Here is a 25,835-nt window from a genome sequence, read left to right as displayed (position 1 = left end):
GTAGGAGAGTGAGGCACTACCGGTGCTCTACATGTAGGTGTGCTGAGGTTAACATTGTTCTGTGGGACTTTTCATTTCAATACACAGACTCAAAGTTTACCCAAAGTTCTCCCTATAGGATTGTGGTTTCTACAAAGAGCAAAATGAGGACATTGAAAGGACTTGTTAATAGATCTGTTGCCATACCTAATTTCCATGATCAGTTTGACTGGATTAAGATGCTTAAAGGATTGTTAAACCAGCATACCTATGGATATGGTGGTTTTCCAGAGATGAGTTCTGACCTACTGAGTAGATTTCTCATACCTTGATGGATTCACAGTGTGATGGTAGTAAGATGTAGGAGCTGGGTCCAGTTGGAAAAAGTAGGTTACTAGGGAAATGTCCTTCGCAGTTACATATACCTTGTCTCAGGTTCTTTCTGAATTCCAGCTTCTCAGGGTTTTGTTCTCCATGAGCATTTCCACTCTGCCTTCGCACTTCCTGACATTATGGGTGACTGGTGCCTCTGAAACCATGAACCAAAATAAGTCTTCTTTAATTTTTTTCTGCTGGGTAGATCATCACAGCTAAAGAGAAAACTGATGTATTTAACAGTAGATGTTTATGTACATACATATAAACTCTAAATCAAATCTTAACGTTGGGAAAATATGCTCTCATATACATAAATGAAAATACTCTAACAAGTGTCAGAATTTTGGAAACAAATGGATCTCAAATGGCAATGCAGGGTGCTGTTTCTATACACAGTGGTTGCATTCGGAAGTGTGAGACCTTAGGATAATTCACGATTAGAATTAGGAGGAAACTGTTAGTGTAGGAAGGAAGAGATGAGGGAAGAGGACGAGGAGCTGATGGGTTGAGTTTTAAAGGACCTCATAGCTTATGGTAGGAAAATAAGAGGACCTGTTTCTGGGTTTAATAGATTCAACATAAAATAGGAGCACTTATAAAGCATAGAAGATTTATCTGAGTTCATTCTAAAGCTATTCACTTTGTTATCATTCTGAGGAGGGAAAAGTTAAAGTAACACTAAAACAATGAGACATAGTCATTTTTTACCTGGAATGCATTAATGAATCAATATGAACTAATACTAAACATAGAAATTAAACACTACATGCAAAGCATTATTGAATTTGTTAATATTAACCTACCCATAATGAAGAAATTAAATTTTCTGTGACTCTGAGAAAATTTGGTTAGTTTCACACTTTCTTATTTTTTTCATTTTTCTTTGCCTCTATTTTCTTTATTTTCCTCAAGTTTTCTTTTTTCTCTCTTTTTTTATTAGTACTCTGTATTTACATTTGAGATGTTATCCCTTTACCCCGCCCTGCTCCCATCCCCCCTTCCATTTACCTTCACAAAAGAGTTGCACTCTTTCTATCATACTGGTGAAAATGTTAGAAATTTCCCACCAACTTATGCATGCCATGTGATACCTCCAATCAAATGTAGGTGGAACTGTACCTTTTCTCTCCAGTGACAGAAACCTTTGAGATGCTTCCATTAATTGGGAAAACAATCATCTTTGACAACTTTCCTGATCCTTCTGATACATGGGAGATCACTGAAACCATTGGCAAAGGAACATACGGGAAGGTTTTTAAAGTCCTGAACAAGAAAAATGGCCAGAAAGCGGCAGTTAAAATTTTGGATCCAATCCATGTAAGTTACTTTGACAGTTTTTAAAAGAATGTGTTCATTTGCTTGTTTGTTTGCATTTAGGACTACACATGTTCTTGTGTAGACGTATATGTGTAGGCAGATGTGCATGTGTAGAGGTGTATGTGTAGGCAGATGTGCATGTGTAGAGGTGTATGTGTAGGCAGATGTGCATGTGTAGAGGTGTATGTGTAGGCAGATGTGCATGTGTAGAGGTGTATGTGTAGGCAGATGTGCATGTGTAGAGGTGTATGTGTAGGCAGATGTGCATGTGTAGAGGTGTATATGTAGGCAGTGGTGCATGTAGATACCTATGGGTGCACATAAAAGCCAGAAGGCAACCTCAGTTGTTCTTCCTCAGCCTATGTTTACATTGCTTTGTGGGGGAGAGCAGAGTTTTCATTAGCCTGGAACCCAGTACTTAGGGTCAGCTCGCTGGCCAGAGATTTGCCTGACTCTGCCGACCCACCCAACTTTCCTAGTTCTGGGTTTATTAGCATGCAGCACCACATTCAGAATTTTTACCTGGGAATATGAGTAGTGGGGAATGAACTCGGTTTTCCTGCTTATAAGGTAAGAACTTTACAAATTAGATCTCACCCCAACCTCTAGCTTTTATTTTTCAAAGTGCTACCTTATTTTAATTTGTATTAAACACTTTAAAAATGTGAACATATCTTACATTGGCTCACTCACCTCAGTGTCATTGTGACATAAGGGGCAATTAGAAAAATAAGCAGATGGGGCTGGAGAGATGGCTCAGTGGATAAGAGCACTGACTGCTCTTCCAAAGATCCTGAGTTCAAATCCCAGCAACCACATGGTGGCTCACAACCATCTGTAATGGGATCTGATGCTCTCTTCTGGTGTGTCTGAAGACAGCTACAGTGTACTTATGTATAATAAATAAATCTTTAAAAAAAAAGAAAAATAAGCAGAGGGCGAATTATTTGCTCCTCCTATTTATTCTGTGTTTTGCACATTTAACTAAGTATCATAAGTATCCCAAAAATGCATCAGCACATAAATGCAGCTCTCCACAATAAAGTACGTTATTGAGTTGAGTTGATTGAATAGCACTTTATTCTTTTTTAAAAAACTGTCATTGAAATAAACTCTTGGGTATAGAAGTCCTCCTGAAAATCTGATTATAATATCCTGAGTTCCATTTTTCCCATACTCACTTGGACTTTGGATAGTATTCCTCTTAAGCCAAACTAGAGAGGATTTTAAGTTATAAATTGAACAATGACCCCTGCTAATACACCAGCATGCATCGGGAAAGCTCACAGGCTCTACCTCTTAATGAAGAGCTTCAGACAATTACTGACTGTTGAGAGAAGAGAGAATCAGTCTTTTACAGGGATAAGTCTCCTATCAGTTCAATTCCAAGTGGTCAGTCTTTTACAGGGATAAGCCTCCTATCAGTTCAATTCCAAGTGGTCAGTCCATAACAGGCAGAAACAGCACTAAATGTACAATGTACTCTCTCTCTCTCTGTGTGTGTCTCTGTCTCTCTCTCTCTTTGTGAGGTGTGTGTGTGTGTGTGACTGTTATAAGGAGAGAAGAACTCATGAATTTGAGAGGAAATGGGTCAGGTACAGGAGATGAAGTTGGAAGAGGGAGGGGTAGAAATTATATAATATATATATATATATATATATATATATATATATAGTATTGCATGTGTGTATATATATATTCAGTACTTATGGTGAAATTCTGAATATTAAAAAATACATATTTAAAAAGTGACACTGTTAATAAAAGTTTTCATAGAGAAGCCTATTGAATTTCATTCAGAGAAGGAAATTTTGACGTTTGCTTATGTGTTTCCATAGCAGAAATGGTTTCGGTTGGTTTATGAGGTAAAGTTTCTCTTCGAAGAACTGATCTTCCTGTACAGACTTGCCTTTCTCTCAAGTCACGAGCAAAGGTTCCTTACACCAAACTGTACCCAGCAAGTGTTGGTAGTTTGTAACTATCCACGCCTCCTGGAAATAACGGTTTCCCATAACTCAAAAAGGAGCCGAAGAATGTCAGAATCATAGGCTCCCTAAGTACTACTGAGGAACACGTGTATTACGAGACTCTTGCACACACTGTAGAAGTGTGCCATGATAGAAGTGTTAAAGGAGGGCACCATTTTGTCAGGCTAGAATACTAATATCCTAATATTAACATGTGTTTTTCTCATGGTTGTCCTTTTATGACCTGCTTTGACATAGGATATTGATGAAGAGATTGAAGCAGAGTATAACATCTTAAGAACACTTTCCGACCACCCAAATGTGGTCAGATTCTATGGGATTTACTTTAAGAAGGACAAGATATGTGGAGACAAGCTATGGCTGGTTCTTGAGGTGAGCAGCAGCATTGCTTGCGGAATGGGAATTTGTATTGTGCTCTGGGAATAACTGTGTGTGTGCGTCATATCTTCAGCATTCAAAGCCTGTGTTTACTGTGTTCCTTGCTGCTGGTGTCTCCAGCATAATACCGAACCAGTTTGGGCATTGACTTTTTAGACACATCGGAAAATTAAAAGTCTACAAAGAGCACAGAAGATTAAAAGAAAATTATAAAAGACTAAAGAAACTAAGGTGATTTTGTCATTCAGAAAAAGTTACATAAAATGTCACCCCCATATGTATTTTTAACATATTTGGATAGGTGGCGGTGGCACACACCATTAACCCCAGTACTTGGGAGGTAGAAGCAGACAGATCTCTATGAAGTTGAGGACAGCCTGGTCTGCAAAACAAGTTCTAGCACAGCAAGGGCTACACAGAGAACCCCTGTCTTAAAAAATATCTAACTAGCTAAATTAATAAATACATACATAAATATTTAGTTAAGACATGACTGAGGTTCTTTCTAGGAGTAGAGTATAAGAAAATATTAATGTTAAGTAAGCCTCCTTAAAAATAGCTGTGTTTTCATTTGATCTTTATTGAAAGCTAATATCTTATAAAACTAAATATCTACTTTTATGGAGAAGAGGATTTGACTCAAATGATTTTTTGAGTAAATTGCTATGTACAGCAGTAAAGAGCTCTTTAGAATCTCCAAAGTGTGTTTTTTTTTTTTTTTTTTTTTTTTTTTTTTTTTTTTTTTTTTTTTTTTTTTTTTTTATACCAGGCAGTCTGCTCTGAGGCAGGTTACTGAGAGCCCACCCCTCCTGAAGGTCACTGACTGCCAGTTCTAGAATTCAAGATTTTATTATTCAAGTAATCATTAATTCAAATGAAAACTCTAAGGGTTTTAAATGTTGTTTTTTGGCCAGAAGAATGGCTCAAAATGTGAAGGTGCTTTACCAAACCAAATGCCTGCATTTGATGACTGGAACCCATATGGCAAAGGGAGAGAACCAACTCCTGAAAAGCATCCTCTATCCACAGTATTTATTTGACAAAGTAACAGCATAATCTTCTCTGTGTCAGTTACTATCTCAGTATCTGCTTGTTTTTTGTGAACATCTATTTGTTTTCCTGGAGTAGTTGGTCTTTGTGCTGCTATAATAAGAGTATCACAGCCTAGTAGTTTATAAAGAAGAATAACAGGGCAACATAGTGAGACTCTGCCTTCAGTTCAAAAACTGAAATGAAAACCAAACACATGAACAACAGACAACCGCAAAAGCAAGGAATCCAAAGAGATGGTAATATAATATCAAAATGTCCACCCACCTTACCGAGACCACCTTGTCCTATATAGTTCTGAGCCCTTGATGTTTTGGAATGCTATGCTGAAAAAACTGGCTGAGCTTCTCTAGTCTTGGTGGTACCCTTTAAACATCAGCAAGATTTCCCATTCAGCCTTGAGGCCCTGTGTGCCCAAGTCTGGATGTCTGTCTGCATCTGGTCTCATCTGGTCTCTGATGTTCCTCTGCTGGTAACCTGGGTGAAGCTTATTTCTGGATTCTTGGCCTCTGTCTTAGGGTTTATTGCTGTGAGAAGACACCATGGTCAAGACAACTCATAAAAGACATTTAATTGGGGCTGTCATACAGTTTCAGAGGTTCAGTCCATTATCATCATGGGAGGAAGCATGGCAACATGCATGCAGACATGGTGCTAAAGAAGCTGAGTCTTTTACATCTTAATTCATAGGCAGCAAAAGAGGACTGTCTTTTATAGGCAGCCAGGATCACACTGGCCAGACCTAAGTATATATATATATGAGATCTCAAAGTCCTGCCTCCACAGTGACACACTTCCTCTAACAAGGTTACACCTCCTCTGGTAAGTCTACACCTCCAAATACTGCCACTCCCTATGGGCCAAGGTGTAATAGTATGAGCATCACTCCTGTTAACCACTCTAACGATGACCTGGATTCCTGCTGCTGGTTTCTAATGTAACAGGAGAGCAACTCTCTTACCTGTGTGTGTGAGACACACCCAGGCAGGCTCCTGGATGCTGAGAGGTTGTCCAATCTTATGATTGGATGCTTCCAGGTGACACTTCGTTTTCCTCACTCTTGCCTTCTACAGAGGCTTTCCGTCCCTCATACTGTCTGAGGTTAATCTGTTCTGGCAAGCATGAAATGAACCTCAGCAAGCTCTTCAGTCTGGGGATTCCTCAGCTTCACTACATCATTTCTGACATGCAGATGCGATGTAATTCCTTACGTAAGAGTTGGAATCTCTGGCCCAAAGCTATCTCATGTTCTGTTTTCTTTATATTAGACTTTTTATTCCTTTATTAGCATTTAAATAGATATCCATGAGAAGGAAATTAAGCTGTCTCTCACCTGCAACCTTTAATTATATTATATAACCTTCAAAAATATTAATTAATATTTTAAGAAGTTGTTCATATTCTGAAGATGTATATTTTGCTGTATGACATTCATAGAATTTAAATCACTGCTCCTTAGTATTAGACAATTTATTATTTCAAAGATGCTTTTTTATTTTCTATTGTAAGATAGTTTTATATCTTAAATAACATTCTAAACAAAGCTAAACTTTTACTCATGTTTAATTATACAAGTAATGGAATGCAAATTGTGAACTTCAATCTTTTCTTCTTCACATTAATGAGGAATTTTAGAGTCTTTATTTCAGTTTTGCATTTATATACCTGAGCTGTTAAGCTGTGTGAGTCTTGGATGCAACTTTGTATACACATCAAATTCTTTCAGTATGTGTGGTTAGCTTAAGAACAGATTGGCACTGAAATAGAGGTGTGGGTTCTCTGGCTGATATGGATCTGAATGGCAAGGAAACAATTTATGACGCTTCGTCCAGAGCTCAAAATAAGATCAGTTCTTGCCTTTTAGCCTGTCAGCCTTCTATTCTGATAACACTGATATTTGTTACTGTAAAGTCTTGAAACTAAGGTTTATTTGGATTGAATTGAGGACTGTCAGTGGTAGTTAATTGTGGGAGGGTTTTGTTCTTGCTTTTTGCTTTCCTATCACTTTAAATCCCTAGCTTGTGAACCCAGTAAGTCCCTCCTTTCTTAAGCTGCTTTTTGTTGGGTATTTTATAATAATAATAAAAAAAGCAAACGAAATACATTTCAAGAATCGGATCTAGCTGAACTAACAAAGTTGACGTGGGCATAACAAAAGTGTGAAGTTGGTAAACTGGATATAATTATTATAATTTGAATATGTAAATTATACTAATTACACACACTCAGAAATGGCTAGAAGTACAATTACCTTATTTGTAAGTGTGAATACTGCAGGTGCTACTTAGAGGCACATTTTGCAAAATTGGCTGTGGCATCAATACTTTGTGCTCCAAAATGACTGCTAATTATACCTCTTATCATAATAAAGCGCAAATAAATTATTTTACATGAATATGTCCAAAGACTGGGCAAAGAGGGGTGATGTTACTCAAAGAATCATTCTAATAACACTCTGCTTTTAATGTGAGTCCCTATATATAAGGTATGTGCTGTGGGGGAGTTAATCTGAGCTGTGACAGACCTCAAGCATCAGCCTGCCAGGTGGAAGGCCATGATAATGAATGCAAATGCCTGTACTGGCTTCTAACTCAGCATAACTCCTTTTATTTAAGTTTTAGTCCAGAACTGAGCTTGTTGTAATAAATTTTCTCCATATTTTACTAGAACAGCCAATTTTTTACTATGTATTTTTAAATTATATTTTCCAAGTTGATCATCCTTTCTTTTATTTTCATCCATTTTGCTACCCCACAAATGTCTGAACATCGACAATGCACCAGGCTCTTTAGGATCAGCTTCCATGTGACTGAGCTGTATGTTCATATGCAGTCTAAAGTTTCCCCAGGTTAGTGAAAGCAGCCATTGCTTCCTGATTCCACTTAGACAGAATCACTTCATAAAAAGACATGGGATTCAGGGTAGGTGGTGGCTCTTGTTTGTCTGCTGTCTGTGGGACACCTGTGGAGGTTTGTATTGTCACCATACAGCCTATTACTTGCACTGATGCACATATACAAGCAAGACAGATGATTTTATTTGTTTTTCCCATGCCTCATTATACAATATGTTAATTTGTCTGTCCTGTTCAGTAAGATATAGGCACCCCTTTTGACTTTGAATTTCTTTAACCCCCTGGTGTTGAGGTCCATTAAGGAAAAGGGTGGTGTGGGCCTGAGGAAGTAAAAGTCACCTTAGGTTTCTGAATATTCTTATCATCCAGACCAGGAGAACAAAGCAGAGCCTCATTGACTTAAAATATTTCCATCAATCCTGTGCTGCTGGTGAGCACAAAAGGAGATCTGAGATTTTCCTGTAATTTCTGCTCCTTGGCTGGATGAACAGCCACATTTGAGCTGTGGGGGGAAACCCAGACTCTGAAGCCATTAGCCTAGTGTGCCTTCAGCATAGGGCATCCTCCCGTTAAAGGAGCCGTTCTGGCCTAATGCATCTCTGTGCCCATTGTTCTCTGCTTGGTGGTGCAGCACAGTGTGTCCTGGTCTTCATCTCAGTCATCCTGATCTGCTCATTTGTAATAGTGACACTGCTTTCTTTCATGGCCTTCCAGGTATAGAAAATGTTCTCTTTGAAATTATATCCCTTTCAGGAGATCAAAGACTGTCAATTACAGGTGAGGTTTAAGAGCACACACACACACACACACACACACACACATCAGTAAATAGTAACAAAGCCTCTCAAATACACATTGTAGGTCACTGAAGTGGTCTTCATACACCATGCATCAGGCACTATTGGTTATTCTGGGTTTCTTATATCTAGAAGTAATTTAAGGTCTGCCATAAGGGGAAAACATAGGAAGGTAATAGACAACACTGTGAATGGTGAATGAGGGTTTTCTATTTGTTCAGTATCAACACATTCATATTGTGTAGCTGGGAGAGGTTGCAAAGCCAGGATAATCTTTCTGCTGTGTCAGGAAGCAGGACAGGAGCTGAGGCTGTCTCCTGCCTTCCTCTGGCAGATCAGTATTGTTCCTTTTTCCCTGTGGCAGCTCAAGATTGCAGTGGAGCTTCAGACTGACAGCCTGATTTCTTTCCTGCTCCCGGGGCAGAAAACTGTTCTTACCTCCCATCTAAAATGCTGGTATTTCATGTGTCTGCAACAGAATAGACCGCGATTACCTGGAGTCATTTCATTGTGGTTTTGGTTAAAGAGCAAAATGGGAAACCAGCCTAAGCGTCCTTCTTTATGCTGTTTGTCCTAGAAGTGCATAAATAACATTGTAAGTCTCACTGTCCTTCTTGCCTACAGTATACATCAGAGCTTGCCAAAGTCACTGTTGCTTGCACAGGAGTGCCAGTGTATAGTGTTGCTTCAGGGACTGTGTTGCTAATTGTTAGATTAATAGGTTTTCCCTATGTGCATTAAAGTATTTCATCTGATAAATTATTTTTCTTTTTGTTATAGGTTTTTAGTTATCAAGTGTTTCTGCAAAAATTTTAAGACATCTTAATGTGAGAGAACTGTTTTGAATTTGGATTTAGTGGTTGGAGTTTCCAAATATAACTCAAATACATCAGTTGTCAATGATACGCTTAAACCATTGGTTTCATACTAGAAAGCTCGTGTGGCATGTTCCACGGTCTATGAGCACACATTAGAGAATGCCTTTTAGGTGGTATCTGCTTTCATAATTGCTTTATCATGTTTTTGGCATCTAGAATTTAATATATAAGTGCACTTTATTGAAACACGTCACACTTTAAGCAAACCCTGTCTATACCATAGGAAAAGCTGACCTGTTACTGTGCACACATGTGCATTTGTGTGCATACCTTTATAGAATTTATATCTAGTCAGGTGTTTGTTTCTGGAACTCACCATTTACTTTGGGCTGGCCAAGGTTGGAGACTCTCAGTATGAGATTAAGATAAATTTACATGAAAGGAGATTAGTGTAGTGGTAGAGAAATGATTTAAAGCCAAATTAATTATTGTTGCTAGTGGTATGAAGAGTGTAAATAGGCATATAAATAAAGAGAAGGCATTTGACAAGGACAGACAAAGGGGGCCTGTCATCTTGACTTGCTGACACAAAAGAGATATGTTTTATTCTCTGTAGTATTCTCCAGACTTCCTGATTATAAATGTAGACTGCATGCATCAGGGAAGGAGAAAATTTATGGATGAAATGTGGAAGCTATCTTGTTTATTTATGTTGAGATGGGATGCTCTCTCTGTTATGTAGCCCTGCCTCTCCTGGAACTCACTATATAGGCCAGGCTGGCCTTCTCCCATCTCTGCCTTCCAAATGCTGAGATTAAAGGTATGTGCCACCAGGTCCAGCTTGAAGCTCCTCTTAAATACTCAGACAACACTTATCTAAGGAGAGGCTAAAAAGAGCTCTTCTAGGTTCTCCAGTTGGCAGAAAAATAAGTGGAAATCTCTGACTTCTGATATCTGCTGCTTCTAGACCTGATGGCGCTTGTGTTGGCATGCAGTGTTCACACACACAGAGCCCTGGACAAGACTGCACAAAACACAGCATCTTTCAAATAGCAGGAAAGTGCTGAGCAATATAAAGCTCACTGTTATTCTTAGAAGCAAGACTATACCACAGGCCACAGAAAGGCATCACTTAAGAGGTGTTTGAGATTTGGATATCAAACCCCTCCATAAGCTCACTTGTTTGAAACTAGTCTCCACCTTGTAGTGATATTTAGGAAAGCTGGAAACCTTTAAGCCTGTTTCTCAACCTTCATGGTGCAGAGACTCTTTAACGTATTTCTGCATGTTGTGATGACCTCTAACTATAAAATTATTTTTGTTGCTACTTCACAACTGTAGTTTTGCTACTGTTATGAATCATAATGTATATATCTGATATGCAAGATATCTGATGTGTGACTGTACCCTCCAAAGGGGTCACAACCCACGGGTTGAAAACCACTGTTTTAATAATAGATAGGTGTTAGCTGGCAGATGCAAGCCAGCAAGTGAGGTGGTGGTAGAGAACCAGGGTACTGCAGAATTATGGCTCAACCCCGCCTCTTCTCCACATGAGCCTCTGTGGGACCGTGGGAGAAGCTGTACTATCCACCATGCCCTTCACTCCTGAGTAAACACACCCTCTGAGCCATGATCCAAAATGAAGCCTGCCCCCACTAAGATGTTTCTTTCATCGATTTGATCACGTTGACTGGAAAAGCAGCTAATGCCGAGATTAAAGCAAGTGTGCTTGTCTGAAAAGATTGGAAGGGTGTCCATGGTTCGAAGAAAGAAAAGAGGCCATGCAATAAATTTCCCCCCAAGGGGGAAAGAGTGTGCATGTAATTAAGTAATTGTGGGGACATTTTGGACTAGAATGGAGTGTGCAGGTGTCAGGCAGAGAACAGAGCAGAGGAGGAATAAATTACTTCAATGCTGCAGTGTGCACAGAACGGGCTTGCTGCACAGTCACATGACTATACCTGAAGCATTTACTAGGGGCCCCAGAAAGGTTGCAAGTTAGAGGTAATGTTAGGCTAGCCTAAGAGAATAGCTTTCTGGGATGCTTGAATTAATCTATAAGTTAATTAACTGCCTTCCATAATGAAATTCATGGTCCATTCTCAGAAGACAGCAAAACCCAGAAATTCAATAGCATGATATTAACAATGACCAGTTCCAGCATTAAGTTTTAAATATTCATATACATAATATTTTTACATTTTATAAATATATAAATATACATGTTTACATTTACATTATGCACATATATATGTATATACATTTATACATATATACACATATATGCATATATATGTGTGTGTGTGTATACATATACACACACACACACACACACAGACACACACATATATGTGAACCAGTCAGAAGAAAATGTAATTAGTAGAAAGAGGTATTGGAATTAGCAAGTCAGAACTTCAGTGCTGCTAGAAGTATTTTTTAAATGGAAAATTGATGAAATTGAAATAAATGGAAAGTATAAAGTACTCAATGTAACTTTTAGAACTGAAGCAGCAGTGGCTGTGAAAAAAAAATAACTGTAACCATTGCGGTTAACTTTAGATGGGATATGTGGTAGAAAAAAATGAGTGGACCTGAATATAGGAACGTCACAGTTGTCCCCACTGAATCATACTAAGATTTATCGTAACCAAAATGCCAAAAACTGTTGCTGAAGAGAATCATGAGCAGATCAGAAAAGGGTGCATTGCACACAGGAATCTGACAGTTCCAGTGACGCCCTGGGATGACATCATCTTAGAATTATATACCCAGCTAAATTATTCATAGATTGTGGTTAAAATAAAGACAAACATTGTGGTTTGAATGAAGATAGTCACTGAAGGACCACAGGGATTAACACTGTTAGGAGGTGTGGCCTTGCTGGAAGAAGTGTGTCACTGGGGGTGGGCTTTGAAGTTTCAGATACTCAAGCCAGGCCCAATGTCACTCTCTCTTCCTGTTGCCTGTGGACCCTCATGAAGAATGCTCAGCTACCTCTTCAGCACCATGTCTGCCTGTGGGTTACCATCCTTCCCGCCATGCTGATAGTGGACTAAAACTCTTAGGCCAGCCCCAATTAAGAGACTATGAGTTTGAAAGAGCACAAGCAGGCAGGACTACATGGGAGGAAGAAAAAGGAAGAAGAAAATAATGTAATTATGATAAAAAATAGTTCTATTTTAATACTCTATTTGGCATTAGCATCAAACCTTTCTTACTTTAATGATGGTTTCCCATCTCCACAGACTCTACACCCTCTACTCCTTTCCATGAATAAATGCATTCACACGGTTTGAATCAACTCATTAGGCACATACACATAAAAATAAATATTTTAAGTAATAATAAAGCTGTCACAAATATAATATTAAGGTTAAATATTGGTTGTAATACAATGTACTTAAGGGTATATATTTCACAGTAGATTTCAGCTATAAAAATTAGCATGGAAAAAAAATGATGGTTTCCCTTAGAATTTGAGCACATTTTTCATTCCTGCTTTTATACCTCTCTCTGCCAGGCACATCAGCAGTGACCTTTCACATAGAGTTCCTGCTGACTTTTTTTTTTTTTTAATGTCTATATAGTAGCATTTCCTTACATATTCCTTGGTCTCATAGTGTGATTGAAAACTGGATGTTTTAGGTAAGTCTTTTGTGAGAATTCTAAATGCCAGTTCTCTCAGAGGACTTACTGTTTGGACTTGTTTAATAAATACAACAAAGGGTTTCAATTAAATGGATTTCCCCTTATGTTCTCTTTTAGAGGCCTGGCTTCTGCACGCTCACAATTATCCAGCAATGACAGGGCTTTCTAACAGCGACTTCTTTCAGCCTTCTAGGATTAGGGAGTGTGAACATATAAGTATGGGCTTATGCCTGTAGGTGTGTGGATCTGTGGGGGCCGAGACATCCGGTGTTATTCCTTAGGTTCTGTCTGCCATTGTTGTTGAAACATTGTCTCACATGAGTCAGAGACTCCCCACCTAGGGTAAGGTCAGTAAGGCCCTGGAATCTTGCTGACTCCACCTCCCCAATTTTGGGATTACAAATGTGTGTTACTTTGGTTACCTATACATTGGTTCTGGGAACCAGACTCAGGTCCTGGTGCTTGATCTTTCCTTGATTTTTCTATTAAGCCAGCCTTTTATGTATGACACCAAACTACTGTCTGCTGATTTCTCCACAGATTTCTGCAATGTCCTGGGGCAAAGAATTGTTTCACAGTTTGATCAGCTAAATGCAGGCACACTTTCTGTGGGTAGTCTTTGAGGACCCCAACAGAGCTCTTAGCTGTTTCTTTGTTCCTGCCTCCTGAAGCACATGTCTGTAGTTAGCCTGCTGCTCTTAGGGAGCTTCCCACCACCATGCGATTACAGAACCTGCACCATTTTCACAAGTTTCCTTAGATCTGAACATCTCCCTCTCTCACAAGTAATATCAGGTTCATTGGGGAGGACTTTGCAGCCCTCTGCTTATGGCAGCCTGTCGGGGACAATCTCTGGTCCACTGTTTCAGAGCTGCCATCGGGGGCAGGGTTCTACATCTCTCCTGGAGTCACCTGCTTCTTGAGCAGAACTCTGGACTAAGGGAAAACCCTCTATTCTCAACTTGTCTCTTCCGGCCTTGTAGAGTATACCTAATCAATAAGCTGGGAGAGGGTGAGGAATCAGCCTGCTCACCAGAATTAGGGCCTCCATCCTGGAAATGGGTACATAGCAGAGTAAGGAACCCCCTCGCCCTTACCTGAAATGTAACTTCTATGGTACAGACTTGGGCGTAAATGAGAAGTGTATGGGGTCTGCATGCAGCTATGTCCCTGTTACTTTAAGTAATTGTCTCTTTTTCTGGTTTTTACTGATGCTTATCTTACTAGATAACTACATCCATGAATTCTTCATACTGACTTTTTTTTTTTTTTTTTGAACAAAAATCTTTTGAAATATTTTTAAAAGAACTGGGTTTATTTACCACTTTTTGGAGGCCAGCCTTACACTGACAAAGGAAGACAAAGACATTCCAAGGAACAAGTCTGGCATTCTGCATGCGCATGTATCATCTGACGGGGATTTGCTCCAAAATACTAGTTTGTTGAAATCTTAAAATAAGTTTGCTGAAGCTAAAGTTCTCAGACCCTTAGTGCATTTAGTAAAATAAAACTGGAGGTGGGGTGTTGGGCAGGAACCATGAATCTCTGTGTTAAATTCAACGGCCCGTGCTTTAAATGCTCTCAGCTAGTAATAATAATAGAAATCTCACCTAATAAAATAGACGCACCCAACTTAAATCTAAGTGAGCGCTTCACAACAACATAGATGAGAAATGTCTAACACTTTTAGGCTTTGAGGAAAGCGAGGCTAAAAGCATAAAGAAATACTATTTGATATGATATTCATATGGCTGAACTTACAGAGGCCGATAATGCCGGGAACCATAAGGTTATGGAGCAAACGGACTTCCTGCCCATTGCTCCTGGCTGTGGGAAATGATTCGGTCACCGTGAACGTATATGGCGAGCTCTTACCTCATTCCCTGCGTGCGATGATGTAGACGCACGCCCAGAGAAAGACTCTGGCGTGGATGCTGGCAGTGCCTTTCTAAAATGAACAGAACAAAATTGAACCAAGTGCTGGAAAATGGTGGCGCAGAACATGGTCTATTTCAGCAAATGACCTCCGATGATGCTGAGAAGAAAGCAAAACAAATGCAGCCAAAGTGAGAATTTCTAACGGCAGATATTAACAACCCTTTCTTTAAAATCTCTTGCTCTGTCTCAATAGCGACAGAACACGTTCAGAGAATACATTGGAAGTGCTGCTGTGTTGCTTACGGAATGGCCTCCCTTTTGTCCTGGTTGTTTTGGCTCACGTCTGTGCGTTAGAGGCTTGAGAATGCTTCCAGTTCATGAAGCTCTCTCTGGCTTAGAAAAATTATCCCTCAATTTTGTTTGATTTAAGAGCTTCCAGGATCTATTTTAGATTATGACGCAAAGCTATATGCTTTGGGAGGTGGGAGCTACAAATTCCTATCAAAAATTCTCTTCCAGTTTATCTTGGAGATGCGAAATTGCTTACGTTAAATATAGCAGCATTCACCCTTCCAGGTGCTTCGCATTTTATTTTGATGATCTATCGACTAACTAAAGAACATCTACAGTTCATTTCATGGATTTCCATTCTTTTATTCATTAAGAATTGTCGTGTTTCACTTTAAAGTTTTCCCTGGGTCCTTTAAAGTGATAGGGTTTTGACAAGTAACATAGTCCTTGTTACATCAGGACAGATTCTGCACTCACTGTTGGGGGAAACCAGAGTTTGAGCCATGATCTTTATGTTTGGCGACTCTTTAAGAGAGTGAGCCACAAAGTCATCAGCAAAACACCGATTTTTATGCCCACAGTAATTTCCATGTTTTTAATACCTCTTTTCATTTGTTTTCCATTTTAACATACCCCCCACAGTTTGTTCAGAAGTAGTTTTGCTCTCCCCAGGTTAAACCACTGTTGCCTAAATCTACTTGGAAAATGGATTTCTTGGATGGAAAAACGTACCGTTGAGGTTAGACACACCTGGCTAGAAGGAATTGTGTAGAACTTGTCTTCCTCCTAATCAAAGTCTAGGCAGAAGGTCCCCTGTGATTCACAGTGGTGATAAGACCACAGTGAGCCAGCCCACTGAGAAGAGGGCATGCGGAGATGTCCTGTGTGGGGCCCTGTGCTCTGCAGCCTCTTGTGGTCTGCTGATAACCAGTTTGGCCTCTATTAGTCAGCATCTACTTCAGAAGGAAGCTTTGATGAGGGCTGAGATAAATCAATCTAGAGATGGTATTAAACCATTAGTTTTCAGTGTACTTTGTTTAGCAGAATAATAGCCGGTTCTCCCCTAAGGCTTAGGCCCTGTCTAGGCACAGGTTCTGAACCCATCTTGTGGAGTGGGCCTTAAAGCCAAAAGCCTGTTCACTGTTTCACTGTGTCCAGATTGAGAAAGATGCCTACTGCCAGGACATCCTGGGGAGCTGACTGAATCTGGTGCACGTGGACACATTCTGCGTGATTTCAATGTTGCCCTCTCCGTACTTTTCTTTATGACTGGTTGTTTGGTTGGTTGACTGATTGGCTTTTATACCCAAACCTCTACTTTCTAAATCTGGAATATTTTCATACCATATTATAATATAGTATAAGATATCAATGAAATAAAAAATGAAGAAAATAAATTTCCTATATTTTCAAATTATTATCTATTATTTTTAATTATTACTTATTATTACCTATTATCTCTAAATAAAATCTAATAATATGACTTTCATGACACTATTCTTTTTTATAGTGATTTTAATTTTCTTTAACTTTTATTTGGAAAAACCAAGTGACTATATGTTTTGAAGATAGTCTTAATTAATATGACTCCACAAACGGCATTTTGTTCTCTGTGAGAGATACTAAGTCCTAGAAATCAGATGATAAATTATTATAGATATTAGGTCCTTTTTTTTTTAACACCCTCATTGGGGTCCCCAAGTTCAGTCCAATGGTTAGCTGCAAGCATGCTCAGCTATATCTATATGACTTTAACTTAGTCCCTGAGGGGTATCTCTATCTGGTTTCTGCCAGTAAGTACTTCTTGGGATCGGCTATGGTGCTTGGATTTGGTGGCTGCATATATGGTGGATCCAAAGGTGAGGCAGCTTCTGAGTGATCTTTTCTTCAATCTCTGTTCCTCTATTTGACCTTTCATTTCAGTTGCGTATGTAGCTGAAGATAGCAGTGTCTGGCATCAATGTAAGAAGACGCATTTGGTTCAGTGAGGGCATGTTTTCCCAATGTAGGGAATGCCAAGGCAATGGGGTGGAGAGGGTGATTAGGAGGGAGTGCACTTTGTGAAGACAAATGGAGGGGGAGGGGATGGGAGCAAGCAGCAGGTGGAAAGGGATAACATCTCAAATGTAAATACAGAATATCTAATAAAAATTATTATAGATCTTGTATAAAACATTACTATCTTAATTTCTTAACTAATCCACAGTTTCTTTTATGGGATTTAAAAATTAAATTCAAACAACAAAATGTAAATTTAAAGAGTAAAGATTGCTTATTCACTTTAAATTTCTGTATTTATATTTTCAGATGTCTGTGTGTTTATTCTTTGAGTAAGCAGGTAACTTTTCTTGTTGTATCAAAATGTAATACTAAAGTTGCTCAAAGAAGGGATGGTTTATTTGGGCTGACAGGTTGAGGGGACAGTGGTGGGAAAGCCTGATAGTTAGAGAGTGAGGCGAACACTCATGTGTCTATGGTCGGGAAGCAAAAGTGGGTGCTGGTGACAGTGGTTTCCTCTTCCCATCTTCACTCAGTCTGAGGTCACAGTGCACAGACAGGATGAAGCCACACTGGGGGTGGCATTTCCTCTGCAGTTAACCCGTTCCAGAAATACCCTCACACACACACACACACACACACACACACACACACACACACCTCCATGTTTGTTTTCTGTGTGGTTTTATATCTATTCAAGTCGGTAATGATGTTTAGGCCATGATTGATATTTGTGATTAATAATTTCAATATGTAAAGACTGTGACTGTAGTCTCTTGTCTATTACTTTATTGTCTAGAAAAAAAATTGTAATTTTTTATGTTGTCCCATCAAGCCTTAAAGTAGAAGATAAAGACATTTTTGAGGGGTCATTGGTGGCTTCATGGAATTAGTTCATAAGTAGCAGTCATGTCCTTCTCACATTCTTGTGTGGCTCTGTTGATCGTTCTAGACTGAACAACTCAGCATTGCTTACAACCACATTCTTGTGTGTTTCTTGGTGGGCCTCTGGATCTTTCTCTGCAAACTTACTCAGTGGCTCCTGCACAGCTGAGGACCGTGTCCATATTTACCAGAGTGAAAAACATTTTTCTTTATTTAACACTAAAAAATCTTCTATTTTAGTTCAAATATACACAGATTTTAAAATAATTAGAAAGCTTTATCAGAATCATATAGGAAAATGATATAATTTCCATCTTGTGAGGGTCACAAAATATTATGTTTGGAGAAAATCCTGGTCATTCCAATAATGAGAAAGATGGAGGCATAAAAAATGGATAAAACTAAACTGCACCCTCCAAAGTACAGTACTGAATTTCACAAGACACGGTAGCCACAGTAAAAATGTTAAAAATAACCTAGAAGGAACCACTCCCTGCCTTTGATGGTGGACTCTGCCTGTGTTGCGAGCATCTCTGGGCTGTGTGGGTGTTCACATATGAATCTCCTATCCACATCCAATTCATGATATTGGATATTATTCCTCTAATTGGGTTGTTGTCGTTTATTTTAATCTTGGCACTGACAGCATTTTGCCCTGAATGATTCTGCACTGCGGAGGGTTGTTCTCTGAGCTTTGAGATGGTTGGTGTCATCACTTCCCTTTAGATGACAGTAGCAATTTCCTAGCCCCAGTCAAAAAAAAAAAAAAAAAAAAAAAAAAAAACATCTCTAAGCATTGTGAGGTATCCCTGAGAGCAGATTTGAAAGGCACTGGTGTCCTCTTCACCTTTGATCTACTTGACCTGTCTCTATTCTTTGGACATGCTAATAGCTCAGTAAGTATTTGCGGAACATGAAGAAATAAATTGTGATTCTTCAAAAACACATTAACTTTTAAATACTATGATGATGAATTCATAACTGTATGTATACTGTCAAGAATATTTCTTGGGTCAGCACCACAATTCACATTGGATATAAACTTCAACTCTGAAGGTCTGCTGACAGTGGTTGCTGGGGAAGACTGTCATTTTCTTGCACTGTTTATGCTTCAGTAAGTAACTGGCCACTTGTGTGAATAACTCTAACTACACATGGTAGACTTCCACAGAGTGAAAACAGGAAAAGTAGGAGGGTGATCTGTTGGGAAGAAGAGTTTCAGCAAGAGAGGGATGAGGATGAGGGATGAGGGGGAGTAACAGGAATGAAAATGACTAAAATTCATTATACACATCTTTAATACAGTGAAAGAATAATGAAGCAGTTGAAAAAGTCAACCAAGAGTACATTGTTTCTGAGCACACACTGGAAAAGAGTTTTTATTATTGAACTCAGCTTAGGTTTGTATGGCCCTTCACTTTGTTAGTGTTAGCTGCTGGAGTTTTGCTTACTTGCTTGTTTAATGAACAAATGTGAGACTTCGAGTGGTTTGGGATTTACAGAAAGATTGAACTGAACATACAGAACATAATGATAAAGCCCTTTACTCGGATGGCTTCTGTCCTGACATTTTACATTAGAGGGGTGTGGGTTTTTTTGCCATTTACAAGCCAAAATGATACATTACCTAATGCCCCAAACTGATAACAATTCAGACATTCTTCATTTAGTAAGTAAGGATAAGAAGAAGGAAGAGGAGGAGGATCAGCACTCAAACTACATTAAAGAAACAGTGGATGCTCCTGAAATTTACTATGTTGAATCAAGCCCGAATTCCGAATTCTTCACAAGCATAGTGAGGTCAACCTAAACAAAACAATTAGCCAGAGATTTTCTGCAAATGCTGATATTTCACAACAAAGGAGCCCACAGTGAGAATGCAAACAACCAGAGTAAATACAGGAACATTCAAAGATGTTGAGACAACGAGGCAGCTTTTAAAGATAAAAAGATTTACATTAGCTGGGCGGCACAGGTCTGAGGCTGAGAAGCTACATTGCTCAGTGGTGGCCTCCATGTTTGTGATCCTGACAGCTTTTGGTCATAGGCATGCTCCAACAGTACTGCATGAGAGTCTTTCTTCTTTACTTTTGATAGCGCTGACATAAGTGACTCCACTTTAATTGAGAAACATTCATATTTCTTTCACAAAAGTCAACCACAGAATGTACAACCAGAGAGAACTACACATCACAAAAGAGAGGAAGCAGAGGAATAAGGAGAAAGAAGGAAAAGGAGGAGGAAAGGGAAAGGAAGGAAGGAAGGAAAAAATAAGGAAGAAAGGAAGGGAGGGAGGGATAGAGGGAGAAAGAGGGATGGAGGGAGAAAGGGGCAAAGGAACAAAAAATGGAGTCCCTGGCTTTGCCTTTCAGAATCTTGCTAACTGCTAACTAGCTCTAGCTGGGTCTTGTAAAGGACTAGCTTGCATTTTAAAGGACTCCATTTCTTTTCAGTTCTTGCAGAATAATTTTGTAATACAATCTGCCAATCGAGAGTGGAGGCAGCCTGACCCCGTATGGTGCATGTATATTTCATCATGTTCTTCCTTCTGATACAAAAGGAAACAGCCCTTGAAATGCCAGGCTGTACATAATCCCATATTATCTGTAAGTTCACTTTAAGTGAAGAAAGAAAGCAAATAGAAATGCCCTTCCATTTCCTCATCTTCATATGGAGATAATATAAGGCTTACTTCCAAAACAGGGGAGGTTTATGGGTAATTTGTGCTAGTGTGTTAGGAATGTACCCCACACCAGTGAGTGTTGGGTGCATCTTCTCTGGTACCATCTAATCCAGATGTTTTCAGTATCCCAGTAAAACTCAAGTATATTAGGAAATACATTGAAGAAAATGTATTCAATATTTCCATTTAGAAGGCTAAACATACATTTGCTTTCACTCCTCTTCCCACCTGTATGTGAGTTAGAGGGTCAGGATGGTGACTGTGCAGAGTCCTAGTCATGCAAAGGCAGGTGATGAAGGAGGGCCAGTAGATCAGATCTGGGGGAAGGGGGATCACAGATAAGAGCCCTGTCTAATGGCCTTCGGTCTTGCTGAAGGCAGAGATGATAGTATGTGGCATCAGGGGATCAAGGACTTGCAGAATCACAAGAAGCATCCTTGTGATTTTGTCTCAGTTCAGGACCATTCTCAACCACTGACCTCTCTTCTCATGTGCACTGCTGTACCAATGTTGGTCGCTACTGCAGATTGGGTGCTTCGTTTAAAAGTTTTTAGTGAAATTCAATATTCCCTAACTTTGCAGAGCCAAAATATGAAAATTTTCTCTACCATATTTTTTCTTCTTGTCTTATTCAGATTCTTCCTGCTTTATGTACAGGAGGGAGAATGCGGAAGAGCAGAGTCAACATAATATTCCAAATTGTCTCCTAGAGTGTTATCACTCATTTTCAGTGTACTTACCAATTTTCCCTAAAAGGGAGCTTGCTTCTTTTTTAAATTAGTGCACATTTAAAGCCTCTATGGACACCACTGAACTATATTACCTGAAATATCAGAGGCCAGAATAAATTTTGAGGCTTACATCCTGATTTGGGGAATAAATCTGTAGGATCACAATTCGTCTACACTTGATCTTAGCCAAAAGGCCGAGAAGCGATAGGATCACAATTCGTCTACACTTGATCTTAGCCAAAAGGCCGAGAAGCGATAGGATCACAATTCTTATCCTTAAATATAAGTAGAGGGTTCTCCTCTGCAAATTAATTTAGATGAAATCTGTGTTCTATTTATCAGTCCTAAGCAAGCACAAATCTGTGCTCATTTTATTTGTGAGACCATGAAGATAAGGAGAGTCACTTAGCATACCACTTACAACAGCATGCAAGAGCGATTCTTCGGAAACATCTTAAGAAAAGCTACTAGAGTAAGTTTTTAAAGAAAAATATTTATGATTTTTATTAAAAAGATTTACAGGATTTAATAAATAATTTAGAAAGCAAGCAAAATACAACAATGAAACAATGTGTCATTTGTCCTATTAACCTCTTAGGAAAATAGCCTTTTAACATTTATGGAAGTTTCCTAATGTTTTAGAAGCATCCTCATTCTCTTTGTCATTGATAATAATATGCTTACATATATAAAATATAACTCAAGGACCAGATACATTGGTTGTTGAGAAGCTGAGACAGAAACTATTTATTTCAGGCAGAAGGGCGGCAGTGACAGTAGTGAAGAGTTGAAGAAATGGAGAGATGTCTTTAAAGACTATTTATTATTTAGTGTAACAAGCATCCATTCTTTTGGAGCTGAAATGGTCTGCAGCCCCATGGGAAGAACAAACTGATCAACCAACCAACCCACCGCAGCTGCCAGGGACTAAAACACCAACTAAAGAGTTCGTATGGAGAGACCCATGGCTCCAGGTGCATATGCAGAAGAGGACAGCATTTTCTGATATCAATGGGTAGAAAGGCTGTTGGTCCAGCCTTTGATCTACTGTAGGGGAATGCCAAGGTCCTGAGGTGGAAGAGGGTGGTTGAGAGAGGGAGTACCTTCATGGAGGCAATGGGAGGGGGAGGAGGAGGGAGATTGTGGGAAAGAAATAACATCTGAAATGTAAATGCTGAGAATATGGGAGAGAAAAATAATAAATGATTTCTTTTAATTTTGATGTTATAATATAATTCCATTATTTTCCTCTTTTTTTTCCCATCTCTCTCTAAGTCTTTCTATGCATCCTCCTCACTTTCAACTAAAGAATGCTTAGAAACAGTATCCTCCTGGGATAGTACATCAGTTGATTATCCAGGACCAATGGTCAGCCCTGAGAACACATACAAATAACATTGTACAGCCTGAGTATGTTGTATATATGTATTTATGAATATATATATAAACAATATGTATAAGCATATGTATGTAAAATCCTTTCTTTATAAGAGTATATAAATGTGCATGTATTTTTCACATAATTTATTTATGGGAAGATGAGTCAAATATTGTTTTGTGGTAGCAATGGCTAGAATTGAAGACAAGAAATCACCTGCAGTTAGACCATCTTGTCTGTTCTTAAAAACCTCCTCCCTGAACTAGGTCGAGTCTCACCTAACTCAGCCTTTGGGGCTTGTAAGTGATCTTGAAAACGAACAAATTGGGCTCAAAACAAGCCCATTCTGTACATAAATTATTTCTCATAAAAATTTTAAAGATTTATTCCAAAATATACTTCTGATGTTTCTATTTTGAAAAGCTCCTAATAGTTTTAATAATTCTGCTGTTAGTAATGGATAGCTGCATTTGTAATTTACTGTTTAAGAAACGTCAACAGAATAAATTTATATCAAAATATATTGTATTATAAAATATCATCAGTACTTGTAGTGAAATAAAATCCATAAGTGAGTAGATTTGCAATACTATTGGTAAAAAATATATAATATAATAATGTCCAGCCATACAGTTAAGACAAGACAACTTTTAACTTTTCCATTCGGGACCCCAAGTTAAAAATAAGACTGAAGGATCTGAGGGGATTTTCAACCCCATAGGAAGAACAACATTATCAACCAACCAGACCCCCCAGAGCTTCCAGAGATTAAACCACCAACCAAAGTGTTCACATGGAGGGACCCATGGCTCCAGACACAGATGTAGCAGAGGATGGTCTTATTAGGCATCAAAGAGAAGAGAGGCCCTGGGCCCTGTGAAGGCTCAGTGCCCCAGTGTAGGGGAATGCCAGGGCAGGAAGTTGAGAGGGAGTGGATGAGTGGGGGAACACTCTTATAGAGACAGGGAAAGGAGGGATGCGATAGGGGGATTACAGAGGGAAAAATGGGAAAGGGGATAACATTTGAAATGTAGCTAAAGAAAGTATCCAATAAGAAAGAAGACAACTCCCACGACCTCACTTTTCAGTCAGCTGTGACGATTGTGCAGTTAGCACTTCTACACTAGCAAATATCCACAGTTCCATTGTTTAATGTCCGTCTGACATGCTCATTTCCAGCTGTGCAATGGAGGATCCGTGACTGATCTTGTGAAAGGATTTCTAAAGAGGGGAGAAAGAATGAGCGAGCCTATAATTGCATATATTTTACACGAAGCACTAATGGTAAGGCCTTTGAACTCCTTGTGCAACAATTAGGAGGTAGTTCTAACTAACTGAAAACATGAATTCTACTGTTAAAAAATATAACTACATTATTATTGACTAGTACAGGACAATATTTGGGTTCTTTTTTAGAAGCCAGCTTTATCTGTGTCATGGCGATCCTAATTCCTAGTCTTAAGTATTTTTTTTTAACTTTTATACATAAAGATAGAAAATAAATGTTCCTAACAGTTATATTTTCATTTGCCACTATCTTAAATAAATATATCAAGAATAATATCCTTTGTTCACCACATTTTTAAGCAGGTGATGGTGCTTGCTGCCAAACACAGTGATCTAAGTTCAATCAAGGACCAGAGTGAAAGAGAACTGAGTCTCATGAATATTTTTTCTGGCTTCCACATGACCACACACACACACACACACACCACACCACACACCACACATCACATACCACACCATACACACACACACACCACACAACATACCACACAACACACCAAATACACACACCACACTACAAACACACACACACACACCACATCACACACACACATACACACCCCACACACACCACATACCACATACCATACCACACACACACCACACCATGCCACACACACACACACACACACACACATAAACTTATTGTTATGTGACTTTCTGTATAATCCAAGTTGGAAATGATAAATTTGGATTTCACTAACTAATTCAAAATATTGATTTTGGAATGCTGATTTTAACACATGCTTGGCATTAATTATACACAAGTACACCACCTGAAAAATGTTTGTTTTTATACTTTTAAGAATCATTATATATTTTTCATCTTCCAGGGACTCCAGCATCTGCATAGCAACAAAACCATCCACCGTGATGTCAAAGGAAATAACATCCTGTTAACTACTGAAGGTGGAGTAAAACTAGTAGATTTTGGTAAGTTTCCTTGCAAATGTACAAGGAGTAGCATGGTATTTATTGCTTTTCCAAGGCTCGCTTCTTCTAAGTTGACAGTAGGAAAATCAATCAGAATCTCATTCAGATAATGTGGCAAATTATCTTCCCAGCTTTTGAGTCACCCAGTATAGCCCCACATAACAATGTGTGTGTGTGTGTGTGTGTGTGTGTGTGTGTGTGTGTGTGTGTGTGTGTGTGTGTAATATGCTTATATGTAGTTTGTATGCAGTTTATCTGCCAGGGCAAGCAGTGTGTCAGATGATTACTCTAAGCTTATTCTGAGAGCACCCTGGCCTCTGTTGTTATTGGTTCATGAAGGAACACGTGTCCAAGTTTGAGATTTTGACACAGGGAGCTCTACTAGAATCACTGCAAAGTAAGAAATATAGGGAAAGATATTCTTGAGATTCTCTGTGTCTTATTATGATGCCAAAAAGTTCTCTGTTCACCTTTGTGGACTTCAAAGAAGGCCCAATTGAGCAAGGAAAGAATGGGGGGAGGTCCTGGATGTCATGACTGAGCCTAAAAATCCATCTAGTT

At 38.9% G+C, this 25,835-nt stretch overlaps 1 protein-coding gene across 1 annotated transcript in view; it reads left to right on the top strand.

Moving 5' to 3' along the window:
• Positions 1-1,506: 1,506 nt before the first annotated feature.
• Positions 1,507-25,835, top strand: part of MYO3A (myosin IIIA) — a gene marked incomplete at both ends in the record, with an annotated part of 195,162 nt that continues 170,833 nt past the window's right edge. The window contains 4 exons of the mRNA XM_080918614.1: positions 1,507-1,674; positions 3,900-4,034; positions 24,234-24,338; positions 25,175-25,274. Of these exons, the coding sequence (XP_080774740.1) occupies positions 1,507-1,674; positions 3,900-4,034; positions 24,234-24,338; positions 25,175-25,274 (508 nt within the window). The remainder of the gene's footprint in view (positions 1,675-3,899; positions 4,035-24,233; positions 24,339-25,174; positions 25,275-25,835) is intronic.

The sequence above is a fragment of the Micromys minutus genome, assembly GCF_963924665.1.
Source record: "Micromys minutus genome assembly, chromosome: 6".
NCBI classification, from domain to species: Eukaryota; Metazoa; Chordata; class Mammalia; order Rodentia; family Muridae; genus Micromys; species Micromys minutus.
The sequence above is the reverse complement of the archived record's forward strand: the minus strand, read 5'-3'. Positions and strand labels throughout refer to the sequence as shown.